Source organism: Sceloporus undulatus, chromosome 2 (genome assembly GCF_019175285.1).
Source record: "Sceloporus undulatus isolate JIND9_A2432 ecotype Alabama chromosome 2, SceUnd_v1.1, whole genome shotgun sequence".
Lineage (NCBI taxonomy): Eukaryota > Metazoa > Chordata > Lepidosauria > Squamata > Phrynosomatidae > Sceloporus > Sceloporus undulatus.
Genome location: NC_056523.1, coordinates 123,871,025 through 123,894,819, shown reverse-complemented (window position 1 = coordinate 123,894,819; position 23,795 = coordinate 123,871,025). Strand labels below are relative to the sequence as shown.

The following is a 23,795-nucleotide window of genomic DNA, read 5'->3' as shown; positions in this document are numbered from 1 at the left end:
TAACTGCCATAGAGGATTCTGGCCAACTACTCCTGAGATAAAATGCCGTGTTGGATCAAAGGCAGGTTCCTTGTTAATCTTCTTTTGCCCCTCACCTGGATCTCCAGCTCAGCAATCCGTTGCCGCATTTCTGCCACAGCAGCCATGCTGTCAGCTTCTCGCAGGCGCACAGCCATCACCTCTTCTTTGCTCTGCAACACAAATTTAAAATCAATGACAGCTGCCTGGCAGAGCCTAATCAAGCAGATCAGCCCCGGGTGAGGGTCAGACACAATCACAACCCATGACTGGCAGCTTTGTATGACAAGATGGCCATGAAGAATCATTACCATTGTCCAGAATTTCCAGGGTCAGAGAGAACTCTATAAAAACAGGACAATGATGAAAGCCAAGTAAGGTCTCATCTTCTTAATAAGGTTGATTTGCAAACTGTAATGTACCAATGCCTATAATTCCAACAAGTACAAGGAACACTCTGCCTCACTAGCAACAAGAATTATTAGCCTTAAAGATCTGGAAACTCACACAGTTTCTGTTTTGACTTCTTGTCCTCTGGGCACTAATTCAATAAGGCTCATTTGCACTATGTATGAAAGAACAGGGCAAAGCAGCATATGACCACTGCACAGCACCATGTCAGACCTCACCTTGCATTCGGATTCAGCATGTTTGCGCTTGGTCTCACTTAGCTGAGTCTGCAGTCCCTTGTTCTGGGCAGTAAGGTACTGAACCTTTTCATGCAGCCCAGAACACTCCTGCTCCATCCGGTTTAGATGGTTGCTGTGAATCTGATCCTGGAAGACAGGGTTAAAGGCAACCTGATAATCTGGTATTTTCAAAACCAGACACACTTATGACAAACATGTCTCTGTGTACCACATCCCCAGAGTCTGGAAAATTTACTGTACATGCTATTTGAAGGATTCTGGGAGCTGCTATTCAAAAAAGTAATGTTTAGAAGTTCTGCATATCCTTCCCTATGATCCCTTCAGTGTTTTCAGTGCACACAGAAAAACACACAGTCCTCTTCCATTGGCTTCAAAATGGCACATGTTTCATCTGATTAAGAAAGGAAACAACACACTTAATATAGCAGGCAGACATACTTGGGGATGTTTAGCCTGGAGAAAAGAAGGTTAAGAGGTGATAGCCCTGTTTAAATATTTGAAAGGATGTCATATTGAAGAGGGAGCAAGCTTGTTTTCTGCTGCTCCAGAGAACAGGACCCGGAACAATGGATGCAAGCTACAGGAAAAGAGATTCCACTTGAACATTAGGAGGAACTTCCTGACAGTAAGGGCTGTTCGACAGTGGAATGCACTCCCTCAGAGGGTGATAGAGTCTCCTTCCTTGGAGGTCTTTAAACAGAGGCTGGATGGCCATCTGTCAGGGATGCTTTGATTTTGATTTCCTGCATGGCAGGGGGTTGGACTGGATGGCCCTAGTGGTCTCTTCCAACTCTACGATTCTATGATTCTATGACTCTATGATACCTTAAGTAAGTTTCAAGCCTTCTTCATAAAAGAATAGATAGGAAAAAGCACAATTTCTTAAGGCATTTGCATAAATGATGCTCTTTTGTTAATAATATTCACTTGCCTGTGTTTCAAGCTCCACTACCCTCTGGCGCAGTTCTCGGACCTCAGCCTGAGCTTGTGTCTCACGGAGACGAAGGCTCATCAGTTCATCTTGGAGATCATTCATGGTGTTCTTGCGAGGTGAGTCCTTCCATCTCCCACCTGTCCGACTCAGATGGGCCTAGATTAGGGAAGCCAGAATGATAACCTCCAAGTCTAAGTCTTCATGGGTACTGATCAATGTAAGATATGGACACAACAGAATAGGACATGACACTATTGAAGCACTGTTCAGAATGGGTAAGGGACTGGCACAAGTAACAGCAGTTGTTTTGAGTTAGACTGGAAATCAATCTGCACAATTTCTTGTTTCCATTCTGTCTATTACTGATATGTCACAGGAAAAAGGGAGCATACAAATCAATAATGGAGTATTAGACTTCCTGTAAAAATCCACTTGATGGCACCAAGTGATGTTATATTCTGAACACTAGAATGTTTCTTTTACATCAACAATAGTTTCTAAGAGCATTATTTCAAAGGCCCAACTTTACATGGAGGAATCCCTGAAGTGAAATTCAATTCAGGCTTTCATCATAAGGGACGATTTAAACCGCCCCTTCTGAAAGTGGATCGGGGCTGCAGCAACCACATGCCACAGTTTCATATTTTCAAACACATCAAATTCAGGCAATTTGTATGCAAATACATGTATTTTTTGTGATTGATTTGCCTTCAAAATCAATTTTTTTCTTTTTTTTTTTAATGGGAACATATTATTTCTGTTGGGTAAGAACTTAAAAGGATTTAAGAATTATTACTCTCACTCTTCCCATTTGTATTTTTACACTTTTTTTTGTTTTATAAAATGTTGTTGGTTATATTTTTATTTTAAAAAAAAATTGAGGAGCCCCGCCAGGTGAGAGCGGCGGGGATAAAAGCCGGGGAACCGGACCTCCCGACACGCCCCCTTCCGCCCTCCACACGCCGAACCACACCGTCGCCGCCGCTGCCAGGGACTGCGCCTTGCCGGGCGGCTCTCCCGGTGGTATCGAGGTGCGCATCTGCGCACCGCCCCGGGAGTGCCGCCCACGGACTAGGAGCACCCCCGGGACTCCTCTGGGACCTTGCGGCCCACTGGTTTTGGCGTTTGGCGGCCAGTTTGGGCGTGCGGGGCACTTTAAGGACCACCTGGGGGACGTTGGGAGGAGCCCCGCAGGTGAGAGCGGCGGGGATAAAAGCCGGGGAACCGGACCCTCCCGAAAGCCCCCTTCCACCCCACCGCGGGCCACCGCCGTCGCCGCCCGCTGCCAGGGACTGCGCCTTCCGGGCGGCCTCCTCCCTGGTATCGGAGGTCTCATCTGCGCACCGCCCCGGGAGTGCCGCCCACGGACTAGGAGCACTCCCCCGCTGCTGCGTATCTGCGCAGTTGCGCAGCGTTTATGGTGTGGGAGGCTTGGGTTGGCCCTGGGAGCAGAGGATGCCTGTAGTGGCTAACCTCTGTTCCCTTAGTGGCCATAGAGGGGTGGGGGGAGGATAGGGATGCGGGGGATGCCTGGGCCGGGGATAACACCTCGGCGGGCGGAGCTCCGATCGAGGTTGTGTGGGGCAGGGGGAGGTATGGTGGTGGGAGAAGGGACTTCCGTTCCAGGGGAAGGCGTGATCGATGCATCATATCTATCTCGCCTTCCTGTCCCCCTCCCAACCTGATGGACCTGAGGGTCACTCCAACCGTGCCACAAACCCTGTCGCTGCTCCTGTGCAATGCCAGGTCGGTTAACAATAAGACCCACATCCTCCAGGATCTACTGGAGGACTCTAAGTGCGACCTGGCTTGCATTACCGAGACCTGGCTGGGGCCTGAAGGGGATGCTGTGTGGGCTCAGGCCCTGCCTGCTGGGTTCTCGGTGAAGGACCAGCGCAGGTTAGGTGGGCGGGGGTGTGTGTGGCCTTGGTACATAGGAACACCGTGTCCCTCACCAGGAACCACATCCGACAGACATCCTATATCGAGTGTATTTACCTGACCCTAAAGGCTAGGGACAGTCTAGGGATTCTATTAGTGTATCGGCCACCCCGTGCATTAGCGGACTCCCTTAACGAGCTGACACAGCTGGTCGCTGAGCTGATGTTGGAGACGCCCAGGCTTCTTGTCCTGGGTGACTTCAACATCTCCCTCACGGCCAGCCATGTTCCATCCGGTGCGGCTCGGGAATTCATGGAGACCATGGCGGCCATGGGCCTGTCCCAGCTGATACAGGGTCCCACGCATTGTGCGGGTAATACTCTCGATTTGGTCTTCTGTTCGGATGCGGAGAATCCGTGGGTGGAAATAGTTAATGTTTCCCCCCTGTCATGGACGGATCATTTCCTGGTAGAGGTGAAAATCAAGGCCTCTACCCAGATCCCCCCCCGGGGGTGGTGGACCTGTTAGGATGGTCCACCCTCGAAGGCTGATGGAACCTGAAAGGTTCCAAGAAGCCTTAGAGGGGCTCACGGTTGGAAATGACGGCGACTCTGTTGATGCCCTCACCGGTATCTGGAATACCGGCCTTTCCAGGGCTATACACAGTATCGCTCCCAAGCGCCCTCTCAGGCCTGCTTCCAAATGTAAGCCCTGGTACACGGAAGATCTCCGGGCGAGGAAGCGGGTTCTGCGACGGCTAGAGTACCGTTGGCGGAAACACCTTTGCTTAGACGACAAGGCTCTCCTAGACCAACTGTTAGAGGACTACGGAGAGGCAATACGAGCAACAAAGAATTCGTTCTATGGTGCTCGTATTGCGTCCGCTGAGTTGCGTCCGGCAGAGTTGTTCAGGGTGGTCAGGGAGCTAACTCAGCTCCCTCCCGCCCTGAACCAGATCCTTGAACCTTCTAAGGCCTGCTGCGACTTGTTTAACGACTTTTTTGCGGATAAAACCTCTCGTATAAGCGAAGGTCTGAACGCCAACATTTTAGCAGAACCTAGGGTAGAAGTGTCCAGAGCCTCCGTGGACTATGTTCAACTGGATCAGTTTGAGTTGGTGAGTACCGAGGATGTGGACAAGATCCTCGGAAGTGTTCGGAAAACAACCTGCTCTCTTGATCCCTGTCCCTCGTGGTTAGCGGCCCAGGGGGGGCCGGCGGTAATATCTTTGTTACGCCGGATAATTAACACATCTTTAAGGGATGGGCGATTTCCATCGGATCTTAAATTGGCCATAGTAAGACCGATCCTAAAAAAGCCCTCCCTTGACCCCCTGGTACATAATAATTATCGGCCTGTTTCGCTGCTACCATTTTTGGGAAAGGTGATCGAGAGGGCGGTTGCGATCCAGCTTCAGGCGGTCTTGGATGAAACGGATTATCTGGACCCATTTCAAACTGGCTTCCGGGCGGGTTACGGGGTTGAGACGGCCATGGTCGCCTTGGTCGATGATCTCCATCTGGGCATCGACGGGGGAAGCGTGTCCCTGTTGGTGCTCTTGGACATCTCAGCGGCTTTCGATACCATAGACCATGGTATCCTTCTGGGGCGCCTCGCAGAGGTGGGGATCGGGGGCACTGCACTCCAGTGGTTCCGTTCCTACCTCTCGGGGAGGTCCCAGATGGTGCAGCTGGGAGACGTGTGTTCCGATGAGAGGCCCCTTAGAACTGGGGTCCCTCAAGGGGCCATTCTGTCTCCCATGCTATTTAACATTTACATGAAACCGCTGGGAGAGATCATCCGGAGACATGGGGCGCGGGGTTATCAGTACGCTGATGACACCCAAATCATCTTCTCTATGTCTCCGACTGATGCAGTGACTGGGGATGGTGTCTCTCCTCTCGTGGCCTGTCTGGAGTCAGTAATGGGCTGGATGAGGGAAAACCGACTCAAATTGAATCCAGAGAAAACGGAGGTACTAGTGATAGGTTCCCCTGGTCCAGGAATGGCGGTGGTTCCACCTGTCCTGAACGGGGTCACGCTCCCTGTGAAGGACTCCGTGCGCAGTCTGGGGGTGCTTCTTGACTCGTCGCTTCACCTGACTGCTCAGGTGAATGCGACGGTCAAGAGCACTTGTTATCAGCTTCGGCTGATTCGCCAGCTGCGCCCATACCTGGCCCAGAGGGACCTAGAAACTGTTGTACATGCTCTGGTAACTTCGAGACTGGATTTCTGCAATGTACTCTACATGGGGCAACCCTTATACCAAACTCGGAAGCTGCAAATGGTGCAAAATATGGCAGCCCGGCTGGTCACTGGTGCGCCCAGGACCAGCCATATAACACCAGTTTTAAAAGATCTTCATTGGCTGCCCATTCGCTTCCGAGCTCAATATAAGGTGTTGGTAATTACCTATAAAGCCCTAAATGGCTTGGGCCCAGGATACCTGAAGGACCGCCTCTCCCCGTACATTCCGCCTCACACCCTCAGAACGTCTGGGCAGCAGCTACTGAAGGTGCCTGGGGCTAGGTTGGCCTCCACCACCCGGAGGACGTTCTCCATAGCTGCCCCAGCCCTTTGGAATGCGCTACCCACAGAGCTCCGCTCGTCCACTACCCTGGCCCAATTTAGGAAGGACCTTAAAACCTTCCTATTCCAACAGGCATTCCCCGAGTAAATATCCTGTGGGCCTCCCTCCTCTTTTTCGTGGCCAAGAGGTTGGGCTTTGGGGCTTTACTGTTGGTTTGTTTTTAAAAGTGTTTTTATTGTAATTGTTTGTATTTTAATATGTTGTGAGCCGCCCTGATTGGAGGAAGGGCGGCATATAAATAAAAAAAATTATTTATTTATTTATTCATATAATTCAGTTTTGTGTACACTTTCACCTGAGTAAGTTCATTTTTCTGTCCAAGTTTCCTTATTTTATATGTTTTTGTGTACATTTTTTGATTTGCAAACTGCCCCACAAAATTCAGCAAAGTGTGTGTGTCACTGTGTTCCTTGGTTTCAACTGACACATAGATTCTGGAGGGACAAATCTGATTAATTTGCATTAAAATGCAACCAAACAGATTTCTTACATATCTCTAGAATTCATGTCTCATTTTTATCTTTTCTACTTTCAAACTTTCAAACAAGATAAACAGACTGAGAATTCAAACCCAGGTTATTATTAAAATAAGTGCAGAAAGTTCATATAAAAAAATCTTCTGAAAATAAAAGAACACTGTATCAAGTGCCATAGAAAAGCACAGGTGAAAGCCTTCTATTGAGTTGGACCACTGATTCAGCATTATCCACACTCTAGAACATCCCTCCAGAGGTTTAGACAGTGGTCTTCCCCAGACTTACTTGGAGATATTGGGAAGTGAACCTGGGACCTTCTGAATGTAGACCATGGACTCTTTCAATGGGCTACAGCCTTTCCTTTTCCCAAATAACCACACACTATTTACTACCTTTTAAAAAGTTAGAAATTTTGAGACCCTGTTTATTATTCCCTAATATGTCATAAAGGGAGCCAGCATGGTGTAATGGTTTGAGTGTTGGGCTAGAATTCCAGGAGATCAGGGTTCAAATCCTCACTCAGCCATGGAAAGTCAGTCAGGGACCTTGGACAAGTCTCATTCTCTCAGCCTGAGAGGAAGGATTTGTAAATCTCTGAATAAATCTTGCCAAGAAAACACAATAAGTTTGCTGTTGGGTCACCTTATGCCAGAAATGGCTTGAAAGCACAAAGCAACAACATAAGTATTTTTGTACTTAATTTAAAAAAACCAACAACCTCTGTTACCTTGCTTTGATATTAGTGCTATGCAGTTTAAATATTCAGCCCCTACAGCCTTCTGTTTTAAAAGGCTTATCAACAATACATGCTGGGAACAGTGAAAATCCTTACCAGTCATAACAAGGAAGTAGACAGCTGCCAAATAGACAGTCATTCTGTTATGTAGAACATACCTGCCAGTTGTCATTGAGCTCCTTCACTTGCTGCTGGAGTTCCCTGAAGGACTTCATAGCCTCAGTCTCTCGCACCTTCATTGCCTTCAGTTCTTCCTGCAGGCGAGCTACATTGTTTTCATCGGGAAGCAAGCTGTTCTTCTGCAAAGTGAAAGGAAGTCAGAAAGATGACTTAAGGGTTCAGACTAACTCCCATGCTCAGACTTCTAATACCCACTCTAAAAATGTCAGAGCTGGCTGACACGTGCTTCAAACATCCTGTTTGGATTGTTTCAACATATTCAAAGTATGTGAGCCTACCTTTGGAAAATGTGCATAAATTTCAACAGGTCCAAAAAAGTGCAGCTAGGTGCTGGTTGCAAGAAACACCCTTGTTGCACCAGCTTTACTGGCACGTAGTCTATTTCCACACAGAATGCATCCATATTGCAGAAATAATCCAGTATTACACCATTTTAACTTTCTTGGTTTAATGCTATGAAATTCTGGGAGCTGTAGTATTGTGAGACATTTAGCTTTCTCTGTCAGAGTTCTGGTGCTACTACGATTCCCAAGGATTCCACTAAACTGAGTCATGACAGTGGTATCAAACTACATTCTTTCCATAGTGTGAATGCAGCCAAAGTGCTGATTATGAGCTATAAAGCCTTATAGCTTGAATCCAGGCTATCTGAAGGACTATATTGTCCCATATGAGCATGGCTATGTTTTGAGATCTTCTGGGAAGACCTGTCTCCCTGTTCCACAACCCACACAGGCACATCTGGTGGGAACATGAGAGAGGAACTTCTCAGTGTCTGCTTCCAGCCTGTAGAACTCCCTTTCACAGGAGGCACACCTGGATCACTCTCTGGTCCATGTTTGCCAGAAGGCAAAGATCTTTTCATTTATTCAGGCCTTTGGCTGTTAATCAGATATGGCAGAAGGGTCTTTTAATGTGGCATCTCGTACTTTTTAATGTTAATTATCTTCACTCTGTTTTAAACGGATTTCAAAATGTTTTACGTGACAATGAAGAGATCGTACAGGAATATCTGGTTAATCGAAACCAATATAAGTCGCCAGGACAACTGTTACATGGATTTGTAATTGGTTGACTGGCCGAACCCAAAGGGTGCTCAACAATGGTTCTTTTTCATCCTGGAGAGAAGTGACAAGTGGAGTCCCACAGGGTTCTGTCCTGGGCCCAGTGCTATTCAACATCTTTAGCAATGACTTGGATGACAGAATTGGGGGCATACTTATCAAATGTACAGATGTAAGACGAATGAGTGAGCTCTGACTTAAACCCAGAGCTGAAGAACCGAAGAACCAAGGAATTGTGCTTTAAACATAGCTAAAGGACCAAACAAGATGGTTCCGCGCAAAGCACTGATGTGACGAAGGTATTTGGCAACCGAGGCGAGGAAAGTCTGAAGCTTGGAAGCTGAAGCGGGGTGCCGTCCAGGTGTGACGAACCATGACCGGGAAGAACCTTATCTCCTGAGTCGCCCTGATGAGGAACTGACAGGACAATGGAGGACTTTGAACAGAACGAGTTGCTTTGAACACGGACTGATCTGAACAACCTGTCTGTCCTCCCAAAAGAAGAAGTTGAGTAATGGGCTGCAATATTGCAAGACTTCAGCAGCCAAGAGCCAGAGAGAAGAAAAAGTATAAAGACCCTGGACTTTCATCTCCATTTTGTTGGCATCTACCGCGGCAACGGTGTCATCCCCAGCCTTCGAGAACAACTGATCAATGTTCGGCGGAAGGAAAGTGTGTGTGAGTATTGTATGAATGTGTGAGTGAAAGAGCTCTTGATAATCAATGTTTGTGTTACTTGTGTGATTCAATAAATGTTACATGCATGGTGTTTAAAACCAAATTTGGTGTCTCAATGTCTTTCTCAGCCTTGCTGTGAATAGGTCCACGGAGGGAGAGGTTTTCATCACACGCTCTCAGGATAAACAGGTTGCCCTTACAATCTTGGGCATAACACAGATGACACCAAACTAGGAGGAGCAGCTAATACCCTATAGGACAGGATCAAAATTCAAAATGACCTTAATAGATTAGAAAGCTGGGCCAAAGCTAACAAAATGAATTTCAACATGGAGAAATGCAAGGGACTACACTTAGGGCGGAAAAATAAAATGCACAGATATAGGATGGGTGACACCTGGCTAAATGAGACTACGTGTGAAAGGGATCTAGGAGTCCAAGTAGACCACAAGTTGAACATGAGTCAGTGCGATGTGGCAACTAACAAGGCCAATGCAATTTTAGGCTGCATCAACAGAAGTATAGTGTCTAGGTCAAGGGAAGTAATAGTGCCACTCTATTCTGCTTTGGTCAGGCCCCACCTGGAATACTGCATCCAGTTCTGGGCACCACAATTTAAAAAGGATGTGGAGAAACTGGAGCATGTCCAAAGGAGGGCGACTAAAATGGTGAAGGGTCTGGAAACCATGCTCTATGAGGAAAGACTTAGAGAGCTGGCGATGTTTAGCCTGGAGAAGAGAAGGTTAAGAGGTGATATGATAGCCCTGTTTAAATACTTGAAGGGATGTCACATTGAGGAGGGAGCTAGCTTGTTTTCTGTTGCTCCAGAGACTAAGACCCGGAGCAATGGATGCAAGCTAAAGGAAAAGAGATTCCACCTCAACATTAGGAGGAACTTCCTGTCATTAAGGGCTGCTCGACAGTGGAAAACACTCCCTTAGAGTGTATTGGAGTTTCCTTCTCTGGAAGTCTTCAAACGGAGGCTGGATGGCCATCTGTCGGGGATGCTTTGATTGAAATTTCCTGCATGGCAGAATGGTTGGACTGGATGGCCCTTGTGGTCTCTTCCAACTCTATGATTCTGTGACTGTTTTTAATAGGAGTTGCTATAATAATAATAATAATAAGCCATATATATAGATAATGTCTAACTGAAGTAATCATAGTAATAATGAAAATACTAGTGATAATATTAATGTTAGTAATAGTGATAGTAACAGTAATTATAATAATAAAAACAGACCTTGACAAAATAGCAAATAAAATTGTCACCATAACCCAACATATAACAAATCCAGTCCATTATTATTACACCTTTAGCTATCTTTTGTTTAAAACTATAGTTTATGTTGCCTTGGATCCCATGCCAGGAGGTAGGGAGGATGTAAATCAAATTAATAAATAAGTAGTGGATAACTGCATGCCTTTAAATAAAGCACACACTAGAGAGCCTCAAGTTCAATGTTTGAGGGGGAAACCCCCTCAAAGTTTCTTGTTCTACATCATCGTTTTGTGGAGATTTCTTCTGAGAGTTTTTTGAGGTGGTAAAATTAAAGTAGATGTTGAACACATACTTTAGTATTACTGGCATGATTATCAGAGGGATCCAGGACCTGCCTTCCATGGATGAAACAGCTCTACAAAGAGTGGGTCTCTTTGCCTCATTTTTGGTGTCTTTCCTTCTCTGCCAGCACCACAGCCCAACCCATTCGTCAGGGTCCTCTAATCCTCTGTGCAGCATATTCAAGCAGCTGGAAGGCCTGTTGTGGGGATGGGGGGATGGGGGAAAACCACTTCAACCAGCCCATTCACATGTATCTAAATTGGGATCCAATGGAATAATTAAACATGTAATGAAAGCAAGTTGTTTTCAGTATTGCTATCTTCATTTACATCAGCCATGCAAAGAAATCTGTATTAGTGAATGAACTTTCCTGAGAAGCTCCAGCCAATTCAGGCTTTAGCTTCCTAAAGCATGCATGCTTCCTTCCTTCCATGCCACTTCATTTGTAAATGTACCTTCTCCATATCCAGGACTTTGTCCTGCATCTCTTTAAGTGCACCCAGAGTCTCAGATTCCCTCAGGCGTGACTGCTCCAGCTCTGTTTCCAGGTGACTCACAAATTCTTCAGAGTAGCGAGGATTTCCCTACATGGGAGGAAGATCGTTGCTGAATCAGTACAATTGCAAGGTGCTGAAGCCATTCATAAGCCATGAAGTAAAGAATGCTGTCTTCACTGTTTTTACAGAATCTACTGGTCTTACTGAGATCCACTGTGATGTAGTGAGTTGAGCACCGGAGACCAAGGTTCAAATCCCTCCTCAGCCATAGAAACCCATAAGGCTCCAAGATGGCAAACTCTCTCAGCCTTTTCAGAGGAAGAAAAAGGCAAAACCTCCTCTGAATAAATCTTGCCAAGAAACGTCCATGAGAGGGTCACCACAAATTGAAAACAACTTGAAGGCACACAAAAACAAATAGTTCTTACTAGAATAAAGTGAAATATTTACAGCTGGAAGACAGAACCAAAACAGATATAACCAGTAGTGTCACTTGTGTTGGTGCTACCTAGTGTGGGTGCTCAGAAAGGACTGCCGGGGGTGAGAAATGATGGCAGTGGCCTTCCCACTGCCTCGCCCACCTGACTAGACCTAGAAAGGTCTGTTGGGGAGATGGTGACAGCAGGAGGGAAGGAAGGGCAGGGCAATGGTCTGCAATGATGGCATCCTCTTCTTCCATGCCCCACCCTTCCCTCTTTTGCAGAAGCAACCTGGCTGACAGTGGGAAATGGACAGACAATGAGCAGCCACACCACTGGGTGTTCACCCCCCCCCCCGAGCTATCACCCGGTACGTTTTACAGCTCTGCATTCCCTTAATGACACCCATGTATATGTCATGGGAGGTCTTTGCACAGTCTCTCAGTGTCTAGTGTTGTTTCTGCATGTGATTTAAGAGAAATGTAGCTGAATTACCATGGAACCTCCCTCATTGTTGCATTTTGGGAGTAAAAACTGAGGAGACTAGTCACAGATTTTTTTACATTATATGTAGTTTGGCCTTTCATAATAGACTGTAACTGTCTAGGATTAGCCACTAGTAACAGATGGGTATGTTTATATAGTGTACCCATATGTTATACAGTGTACATATATGTATTTATATATGTCACTCCACATGTTGTTGGAATGCAACTCCTAGCATCCCTCTGCCATAAGCAATGCTAGCTACGGCTGTTGGCTGTTGTGAGGCATCATTCCAGCCAATGACAGTGGAGGATCACAAAGGCCATCAGGTCTAGACTGCCATATAAGAATTCAAACAACTGCACAAATAATATGAATAAATACATTCATGAAGTGGGAAGGGTGAACTGTCAGGCCCTTTGTTTGCCTGGCCTGTCTCAAGGAAAACCACCACTACCAAAACAAACCAATTACCCCACAACTCTTTAATTCTGCCACCTCACCACCCACTTTGTGGTATCATGTGTGACATCACCCTGTTACCTGCTGGTCCTGCAGCTGCCGAATAGTGCTTTGGGCCTTCTGTAAGTTCTCTGTTGCTGTGCAGCACTGCTGCCTTACTACAGCCAACTCCCTCTTAATGATGTAGTTCTCCTCAGCTTCCTGTGCTCGGGTGACTTGGCCCTATAAAGGAAAGAGACTAGAAGCTATTTTCTGAAGAAAAGTGCATCTATACAAGGCTTTTCTATGACATAAAAGACAAGGATCACAACAGAAAAATTGTTGCATGGTAGTAAGCAAAAACCTGAACTGTTAGGGTTTCCAGGTTGAAAAGCATGGTAATAAGTGAGTACGGTGGACCTTTATTATACACTGGGGTTTGGTTCCAAGATTATCTGTGTATAACAAAATCCGTATATGCTCAAGTCCCATGAAATATGACATAGCAAAATGATGTTCCTTATAAAAAATGGAAAATCAAGGTTTGATATTTGAAATTTATACTTTTTTGAACATTTTCAAACTGTGTATGCTTGAATCCATGTATAAAAAAATCAGTGTATAAGAAGGGCTGACTGTATAAATTCTCACTTAAACACAACTTTAATGTTTGTGTATAGGTGGGAATTTCAGCAAATGTTGCTTTTCATGCAACCAGGTAACAAGGAACACCTGCTGAACTTCCCTCTTTTATGCAGGAGCCCTCTCCACTTTTCACTCTGGCAACTCTATAAACAGTTAATGTAAAATTTCTCACCAGGCCTGCATCATCACTGAGGCTTACCAAATCACTGCTCTGGTGCCAGTGACACACAGAGAGGATCCAAAAGTTGGTGTTACCACTTGTTCTGAATTTTTTTAAAAACTTAAAGCCTGGCTCAGGGTTAATTCATTCTTTCAAAACTACCTGTGATGAAATCCTGCACAGAGGTGCGCCATATCACAAGGCATATGAGGAGGATTGCTCCTTGGAAAGCATGTCAGTTCCTTCCTGGGTATGGAAAAGCTAGCATCTAGGGTACATCCACACTGTAGAAATAATCAAGTTTGACACCACTTTAAGTCTTGTTGCTCCATCCTATGAGATCCTGAGATTTGTAGTTTTACAAGGTCTTTAGCCTTCTCTGCCAAAGAGTGCTGGTGCTTCACAAAACTACAAATCCAGGATTCTGCAGGATGGAGCCATGACAATTAAAGTGCTATCAAACTGCATTATTTCTACAGTGAAGATGCACCCTTAGAAGGCTTAGGTAGTATCCTTTTCCTTATCTGAATGGGATAGTTTAATCTCAGTGGCAGCAGATGGCTTCCCTGACTGTAGAATCTGCTTCATGTTTTAGCCCAAACTAACTTTAAAGGAATCATTGAAGTTGCTTAACCCTTCCCCTAAGCCTTTTAAGTTCCTTTAAAGAATGTACTAAAACCCAGAGTAGATTCACTACCAAACTGGCCAGGAAACCACTAGCTGCCACTGTTGCATGTACAGCTGCAGTTGAGATTATCGCCTCCTGATGTTGCTGAACTCCCATCAGTTCTGACTGTCAGCCAGTCAGAAATGTATGCAGAGAATCTCTTGCATTTTCATACCAAAACACCTCCTGCAGCAAGGCAGGAATCCTGTGGCCTTCCAGATTCCCTTGAACCCCAGCTTGGCTGACAGTACAGTACAGAACGAAAATGTTTCATAATACTTGTATTCTTTTGTTAGCACCTGAAAATGTAACACTGAGTGTATTTGTCTTCAGAAGAAGCATTTGGACAGAACTTGTCCTCCACCATATTGTCATAAGGGGAATATAGCCAAAGCGATCCACAAAGTCACAGAAAGTCAATGGCTGAGCAGAAAACGGATTGGGGAATGCTTATAATAGCTAGGGGACTATCTGGGGGGGATGCTAATAATATCTAGCCACATTTTGGCCTTGCTAGCTGTTTTGGCTACAAATATGAAACAGACTATTTAAATATAAGGCAATAAGTCACACATTTGGACTGGTTCAAGAAAAGAGTAGGTAAAGGGGGTTGGGAATTACAAAACCCTATAAATCTTATTCCAGCTAGGGAGGGGAATGGGTTCTAGGGAAGCTTGCATCTGGTCCAGCTCTTCCAGAAAAGGAATGCAATAGACTTAGAGAAAGGTTAACAAAATTGTCAGGTTTGATTTACAGCCAGCAGTAAAGTTCACACAGAATCCAATCTCTCTGCTCCAAAGCAACCTTTTAAAAGGGGGTGTTATTAGAGAGTAGTTTTTATACTTACTATGTGGCTGCTGCTGGTAAGTTTCTTCACAGCACTGCCATTATCTTAGCTGTAGCACAGGTGAAGTCACCTTTATTCTGTGAAGAACTGCTGCAAATGAACAGCAGCTACCACATGGCAACAGAATTGCCAAGAGGAACAATTTAAAGCGGGAGCCTATCTTGTAAAGGCAATACAGTATAACTGGGTTTTTTAAGTAGCCTCATCGATATTGTTTCTTTAAACTGAAATAATTCTAGTGAATGAGCACAGCTTATTCATTGCTCTTCAGTAACTTGTGTCTTTGTACTTCTCAGATTAATTTGGTATTTATCATGTTCTCCTACATGGATCCTTCAGTTGTTATTTTTGTAGTTTTTGTGGGTTTTTCGGGCTATGTGGCCATGTTCTAGCAGAGTTTCTTCCTGATGTTTTGCCAGCATCTGTGGCTGGCATCTTCATGTTATTTTTGTATCTGGACTCCTCTCTGCAGAGCTCCAAATAGTAGTTTTATGCTCACAGCCACCCAGTGTGGTAGGTTAGGATAAGACATTTTGACTTACTCATGGCATGAATGAGACAGAAAGGAGTATGAACTTTTCCCCAGTTCAAGCATTTTAGTCACTGAACCACATGGAACACACCTCTGCCTCTCTGAACAATATTATCTGTACAGACTATGGTTCCTTTTCAGTTCCTCTGCTGGAAATAATGTCAAGTAGCACATCAACCTGGTTTTATAAGTACCCACTGTCTGGGTCCCATCAGAAGCACCACTACATTGTTTCTATAATCTCCTGATCCATCTTGTTTGATGAGATGGTCCACAAAGAACTTCACATTTGGACCATGTTAATGAACAGTGTGAACCAATAGGGTGGGAAGATGCCTATCCATCAACTTGTCAGTCTTATCCTTACATGCAGAGTTTTTAGCTTGCCTCACCTCTAAGGACCTAATGCCCAACAAAATATATTAATGTTAATAGGAATGGACTAAATGGCATTAAAGCAGAAATTTTCAGATGGCCTCTTACATTCTGAGGAAGGACCCTAATATTACAGGTCACTTGGGCTTGTTGGTCTCTTTGGTGAAATGTATTATCAGCTTTCCCATGGAGCTCTCTGGAGCCCCAGCCAGGCAAAGACAACACTCTGAGGACTCCTCAGAGTAAGACGTCTGTCTGTATTCTTCTGCTCCAGCATTTACAACAGATTTGCCAGTGTGGTCATCTATGCAGAGCAAGGCATGGTAGGTGGTTGTTCTAAAGAGCCATACCAGTTTCTTTCCTGATGTGGCATTTATAGGAACACAAGAGCACTCAGCAGTACTGCCTAGGAGTCCTCAGAGTGCAGTATTGGTCTGGCTGGTGACAGCTGGCTAGCCAGCAATGGGCAACCCTTTAGGGTGGTATAGTGTGTGATCTCAAGTCACATTTTCTCAGTGCCAAACCCCCTCTACAGAAACTTGCCAAGGAAACTCGATGATAGTTTTGCCTTAGGGTATCCATAAGTCAAAACAACTTGAAGGCACACAAGTGTGTGATCTGCTACCCTTCCTGTCACTTACAGCAAGGATTTCACCCTGCCATATGAGAAGGGTGGCCTTATAACTGTCATAGTTTGCTAGCTTTATACTTTTAAACTTTTAGTCACCCCTCTCTTTTTAATGCATCAATGAAAATGTCTGAAGTTTTCCATGAAAAGTAGGTAAAGCAAAAATGTTTACATTGAGAACGGTCTGTCTCCCATAACAATGCTGGCATATGGGTTGCATAGACTTTAAAACACCCTAGGAACTCATTCATACATTACCCCAGGCAGGTTGACAGGGACGTAGCCAGGATTTTAGGAAGGGGGGGGGGGTCCAGACTAAGTGCCACCATTATAATGGGGCTTGGGCGCGGCAGCGCAGCAGCACGCACCATTCATTTTTCTCATGGAAGGGGGGGTCTGGACCCCAAGAACCCCTCCCCCCCTTGGCTACGTCCCTGAGGTTAAGCATAATGTAGGAAGAAAAGCACCTCTGTTCATTTGGCAGAGGCAGTATGGATATCATCTTTTTCTTTAACTACATGCAGGATTTACCCAGTTGGAGTCTTGTTCAAAACATTCCTGGTTCTTTTCTAGAGGGGAGGAAGGTGCTGGCACCAGTGTGAATTAGTTCACATCTATTGCCATATGCATCAAATCCATTATTTCAGAAGTTGACTTGAAGTGAAATATTCTATTCCAGTGTCAAATAGGCAAGAAATGGCTTTCCATAAAAAGGTTCAGAAATTGTGTGTATGCACAGCGTATATGATCATATCATTTGCCTAGTCATTTTATCCTACCCTCACCCATCATGAGCTAGAATATACTTTGAGCATAGGCTGCCAAAGGAAGTCCTCTGGCCAATAGCAAATTCTGCTTATACTCTATGATGTTGTAACTCTCCACCCCATACATAGATGAAGGTAAAAACCAAAGGATCAATCTCCCAATGGCACCTGTTGGGTCCTTTTAACATTCTAATCAAAGATAAGATTAGAAATCCATAAATGAAGATTTTTGCTGTGCACATTAAATCCCAGGAAAGGAATTTGGGGAATCTTTTCACCAAGGAATCTACAAGGGGACATTAACACAGAATGCTTGTAGTCCTACATTTTCTTCACTCTCTTGCAGTGGTGCCTTCAGGTCCAAGGTCTTACTCAGCAGAATGAATGCCCAAACAAAGGAGGGTTGTCTACCACACTTCAAAGTTAAGTGCTATACATTATTCTCTTGCTCCATTATGACCCTACTAAATGGGTTTACCTCATGTCCATCTGTCCTCTGCTCTCCTCTTTCATATTAGGGCTTTATACTCAACAATGAAAATACACTGCTTGTTCCCTTTTGAATGTTTTCCAAAAATACTTTTAAATTGATTTTCTCAGCCTGTCAATGTCTATTGTGCTAGTTTTTAACTCTGTAAATCTCAGATTTCATTAGAAGCTTGAAACGAGCTGCTTAACCTTGTCATGCTCTGATTATAATAAATCACCAGCATCCAGCATGCCAGGGGCTGAGAAACACAAGTCAGATGTACAAAAAGCAGCATCTCTGCAGCAGTCAAATCAAGAACAACCTATTGTGGACTGTTGAGAGGGGGAGTTAATGCACCATGGTTCTGAATTTTCATTCCCTTCATAGGTTCCACCTGCCATGGCTCAATGATATGGAATCCTGGGATTTGTAGTTAGTTGTGGCCCCAGACCTCTGGCAAGGAAGGCTAAGTATCCCACAAAATGACAAATCCCAGAATGCAATAGCAGTGAGCCATGTCAATTAAAGCAGTGTCCAATTGAATTATTTCTGGAGTGCAGATGGAACTCTAGTTGAGAACCCTTCCTAGTAGCATTCTGTATGTGTCTTGAATACTAAGGCCATGGGGTTGAGTTTCTCTCCTGGTAGGAGGAATGCCTGCTTGGGGATAATCACCTAGCCTTTTATACGAAGAAGAGCAGCATCCAAACAAAGGCAAGAAGAGACTATGCACACTTGTCAGGTAATTACTTTTGTTTCTGGCCAGGCTTCTCTGATGAAGAGCACAACAAGATGATTCTTTCCAAGCACTGAAAACTACTCAGTAATTATTTGTATTTGTTTCTAAGCATCAGCTTATAAAGTGGAAGGGGAGGCGAAAGACATCAGATTCACTTCACTCTTCTTGTAGTTTGCTTTAAAGTAAGAAAGCAGCCGTAATCTCTACAACAGAAGAGACTCAAGAGCGGTTCCTATTTTTTCCACTCCCATAGCAACCCTGCACACAGCCTTTGACGACGCTTGAAATTTGTTTTCTTTATAGGCTGCTGTGGACAGAGGCTTGGGAATGGTGGGAAGCAATAAGTAATTAAGTATGAGTGCTGTACAAGGTTGCAATACTATGCATACATACCATAGTCTAAAATCCACTGAAAATCCAACAACAATATTTATTAAACAAGTAGTATTAGACATTCAAGCAAGGTATAATCCTAAGCATCTTTGCTGAGAATGGACTTCACAGCTGACTGCTAGACACTAAAGCTTGGCTAACAGGTGCAGGCACAACTGATAATGCCATGTAAATCACTCTTCTTTGAAAATCCTTGTCTCTAGCACCTTCACTCCCCCAAATAAGGCACTTATTGCCAGAGACCTATTTACTCAGAATCTGATAAACCCTCATGAATGTGTTTGCATGGAATATAGGACGGCACACATACTTGTAAGTCACAGACTTGGTAACACAACACTCAGACACATGCCTGCAAGGAACATGCATAACAATATCATACTAGTAAGCAGCACAGGCTTCTTGGTAGTTTTGCATGAGGTGTTTTCAACATATCATCTGTACATCAACACAAACACAGGAGAAGGAAAACACATATTGACAAAGCAAAACTATGTACAGATTTCATCCTTAGTGTGCAGGGAGTGAATATTATTTGTTTAGTACAGCATTCTCATACAATCCATATAGTCTGATTCTAATGTTGATTCTAATGCTCTAGTTAGTACTACATGGAGATGACCTGGGTCCTGAGTTGTGTCAATGTCTGGTTGTGCCACCTGCAGCATTAGCTACCAGACCTGTAATATTCTAGAATTTTTAAAATGTGTGTGTCTTTCTAAGACTATCTAAAGATGACAAAGGAAAGCTTGAGAACCAATACAGAATGGTTAGTCTGGATGGAAGAGCCAAGCAACTCCAAACACTGCATAGAGAGAAGGTTGCAAGTGGTTTAGCTGGACTGGAATGAAATGAACCACCAAGAGGAGAGTTGGAAACAAACAAACAAAAAGGTTTACTATACCTGAATCAGTCTATCTGCCAAGGCAGCACTCTCCTATAGACCCAGAAGAGGGAGATCCAGAAGAGGAATGAAAGATGAAGAAAAGAAAAAAGATACAACAGCAAGGTCACACAAGCACTCTACCGAGAGCTAGAAACACAGAAGAAAACGACAAAGATCCCAACAGAGCCCAAGAAGAGAACTTCCATTCCAGAACAGTCCCAACTCTGCAGTGTGTCACTTCTCTTCGTGGGAGAAGCAGTGGAACGTGTATGTATGTAATTCTGCCTGTCCATAAATGAAAACATTAGCCTGTCACGTAAGAATTTTAATTCAATCTTGCATCTGATTGCCTATACTCTGTTTGCATGTCAGACTGACAAAGACATCTCCAGACTAGAGAAGCCAAGCTTGCGTGACACAAAGATTTTAACTAGATGGACACAAGTCTCTTATTGTCAGGACTTCCTGGAGTTGCTGCATCTAGAAAATTCTCTAAGATTTCCTCCAGATTTGTATCAGAAATCAGAATGATGCCAAAGATTTTTGGTATTTTTCATGTAAAAGTTTAATATTTAGCACAAAGACATTATGTGAGGTAGATGGCGGGAAGAGAATTAACGTTCAACTGTCACACAATAAAGCCAGCCAGAAGGCAGGGTAAATGGCTGCTTATCCAGAATGTCAGTTATGTATGTTCAAGTTACCATGTTCCTGAATGCTTTTTTCCAGTTGGCAACTTTTCCTACAGGGCTTGCACATTACTTTTTCCATCTTAAAGCATCCAAGCAGCAGGTCACTAGTGATTTACTTCATCATCATTACCAGCAAAGGTAACAATGTAGAAAGGTCAATAGGCACGGCCTTGGGAAAGCACATTCTCTATCCTTGGAATGGCTTCAGAGATAAATGCCCACAGCAGTCCCTGTGAAGATGCACAGCAGAGACTAATGGTTGGCACTTGGAATAGTGTCTATAGTCAACTGAGAGTGATGGCTGTTTAATGTCTCATTTTTGGTGGTCAAACTAGTCTGGAAGCGGAGGAAGTGGATTCTCATGCGGCTGGGCACGCTTCTCACCTTCTCCAGGGTTTCAATTCTCTGTTTCAGGAGGCGGTTCTCAGTACGAAGCCTCTGTAAGCAAGATCAAAATCAGCATGTGTTCTAATGTGTAAGCATGAGCTTTTGTTAAGTGATTGCCAGCATACAAAATTACGTTGATATTTTGAATACCACTCTAAAGCCATCTGCGCAATCAGCTGTTTGAACAGCCAGGAAAGGAAAGATTATATCACATTCACACATGGAAATGATTAGACCTGAAGTTCAGTAGGTGGGAATCCTTTAAATTTCTATCATACACTGTATCCTACCATTAGAAAAGGTTATCAGGTCTACTGACTGAACAATGAGTATTTTTTTAAAAAAAACAAGGTCACTGTTCTTTTGTATTTAACTAGAATACACACCTCCCTATAGATAGAAGGAAAAACTACCACAGCAGAAGTTCAGGGCACAACTATAAGAGGACATGGGAGAATGCAACAATCTATGTAGAACAAATACAGACATCAACCATCATTTAAGGACCAGCGTTTTGCCTCTGTAGTATGTGGAATATGAGGCTATAGTAACTTAGGAAACAAAGCACACAGAACTCCCATAGTCTAATACTGTGCTCTGCTGAAATGTGCACAACACAAGTACAAGACTACATGAAAGAGGGCTGACCTTGATTTCAATCTGCTCTTCCATCTCCCTGTTCTTGATTGCAGTGTACTCCTTCTCCAGTCTGTAATGCAGGCAGAATGCAATTCACCAGGCTTCTCCTTACATAATAATGTTTAAGCTCTAAGCATACCCTGATGGTCAAAATTGATATGAAGGAAGTAGAATTGTGCTTTTAAATTGACACCTGCTGCAATCACATACAAAGTGGCAGGTTAGGGTTAAAAGAAATATCCAACTATCATCTGCCTCAGCCAGCATGACCAACAGCAAGGTGTTATGGAAGTTATAGCTGAACAACATTTGGAGCATCAAATTCTCTAAGACTGTGGGCCCAATTCAGCATGCAGAGGTTTCCCATCCAGCACACAGCTTTCACAAAGCCTCTTCAAGTTGGTCAAGTGAGAAGCCCCAATATTTCTGATCACAGACTAGAAATATAAAGTGTCCTTTCCATACTCTCATTCAGCCCTCCCCAGGTGCCAGCATCAAGACTCAGCAGCTGGTTGAGAGTGCCTCACTCTTTCTCCTGTCACTTCCTACACAAAGCCAGGTTCCAGCTAAGCCCCATGCGAAGAAGCTCCACCTGGCACTTTGGCTGGGAATCCAATGGCATGTGGGTAAGGGGCAAAGCAGGGTTACAGTAGGATTAAACCCCTCCTTCCCCAATGTAGCCCCCCAGCCTTGCCCTAAGCAGTTTGTCCCAGTCAGCATCAGTCCTGGTACTAGAGCCTGGGAAATGATCTGTAGAAAGGTAAGCAATTGGTGCAGATGCAGTGGAGGCTCAACTCTCTTTGCTAGTAGGCCCTTTATCTTCACTGAGCCAGAATTCCTTCCCTGATTTTCATATAATGATGGAAAATCAATGTTTAACCACTGATTTGCCACAACTGCAATCAGTTGTGTTTATTCTGAGTTTAGAAGAGCCACTGTTGTGGACAGTTATGCTGGCATTATACTACTCCAACATTTCTCTAATCACATTTCATTACTATGCCATGTGATATAACCTTCATCTTGATCTTGGTAGGGAACTGGATGCCAATGAAGACTATTCTCTCTTGGATACCTTAGATGTACTCAGGAGACCCTAGTTTGGAAGTTTAAACAAAATTTCCAATTAAGTCAGCTGAAGACAGTTAACTTCGTTCAGCAGTATGCATTCGGGCCCAAAGACACATTCATTTTCTAGTCTTCTGCAACATATTAGTCTATAACAGCAGTAGGTACAGCCTTACTCAACTGCCCGCTTCACAAACTGTTGCCACTGTTGCTACCATAAGCAGCTAGTTCTTTCAGAGGAACTGGCTGCTTCCGGACTGCCTGGCTTTGGGTCTTCAGAGTCAGGCCATGTGGGTGGGACAGGGCTGACTAGGGAAGTCATCTGTGCTATACCACAGGTAATTTTTCTGTTAACCCCAGCCCCCCCCCCCCTGCCTAGTTCTAAAAATTGAGATCTGATCAGTCGATAAATAGCTAGCTTTAATCTACTGTAGAACTGGCTGTTAATACCAGCAGTGGCAACATGTTATGATGTGTATATATATGTGTGTGTATATATATGGTGTATTCTTTTAACCCTGTAAGTCGTTTTGATTGTTTTCACAAAAAGCAGGGTAGAAATAAAAGTTTTATTTATTTTATTATTTATGACACAAATAGATGGAAAGGTGAGATTGTTGTGCCACCCTGTCCTCTTTAGCTGATAGTCCCAGCATTTTTTTTGTCCAAAGATTGAAGGAGGGAAGGAGGGAGACACAAATTTTTGAGAGGCAATCTAATTACAGAAGGATTTGCCCAGGGTTGATGGGAATGGGGAAAGTGGAGCTTAAATGTCACGAAAGTGATCATTTGCTGCTTAAATTCAATGAAAAGCTACAATACCAATTTTGGTGGTGGTGGGAGGGAAGGTTTTAAATTAAGGAAGACTGGGGCCTCATGCAGCTGTACATTTCCCACTCCTGTTCTAGAATACCTCTCATGTTGTTCCATAGCAAGAGCCCAAATCTATGAGTATTTTAAAAGAAGGCAAGCTCCCTCTTTACTTTATAGTAAGTTAGAATTCATGACCTATGAATTTATTCAACCACCTCCAAACAGCCCCACCACTTCTTCCCTTGCCCCAATAGCTATTGAACTGAATCAACCCCATCCCTTTATAAAGAGCCATTTGGATTTCTTCCTGCTAAAGACTGATTTTAACATCAGGTGGTTTTCTGGTGTCTTAACAAGTTCAAATACTGCTTACACCTATATGTTCTTGGGTAGCTTACTGCCTACACATATATGTTTTGGGGTAGCCTTCTAGTTGAGCTGATCCATCCCATCACCTTTACCTAGTCTCTCTAT

At 44.1% G+C, this 23,795-nt stretch overlaps 1 protein-coding gene across 4 annotated transcripts in view; it reads right to left on the bottom strand.

Moving 5' to 3' along the window:
* The window catches only part of EVI5L (ecotropic viral integration site 5 like), an 86,637-nt gene that overhangs the window by 23,468 nt on the left and 39,374 nt on the right, over window positions 1-23,795 (bottom strand). For 3 of the 4 annotated variants that reach the window (XR_006102415.1, XR_006102414.1, XM_042454169.1), the window contains exons 10-18: window positions 21,450-21,510; window positions 20,799-20,852; window positions 19,741-19,773; window positions 12,717-12,857; window positions 11,227-11,355; window positions 7,444-7,584; window positions 1,600-1,758; window positions 648-794; window positions 96-191 (exon numbers count right to left, since the gene is read on the bottom strand). Coding sequence is in view for 2 of the 4 variants with exons in the window: in XM_042454169.1 (XP_042310103.1) it covers window positions 96-191; window positions 648-794; window positions 1,600-1,758; window positions 7,444-7,584; window positions 11,227-11,355; window positions 12,717-12,857; window positions 19,741-19,773; window positions 20,799-20,852; window positions 21,450-21,510 (961 nt within the window). In the remaining 2 variants the exon portion in view is untranslated. The remainder of the gene's footprint in view (window positions 1-95; window positions 192-647; window positions 795-1,599; window positions 1,759-7,443; window positions 7,585-11,226; window positions 11,356-12,716; window positions 12,858-19,740; window positions 19,774-20,798; window positions 20,853-21,449; window positions 21,511-23,795) is intronic. The other variant, XM_042454170.1, reaches the window with a different exon arrangement.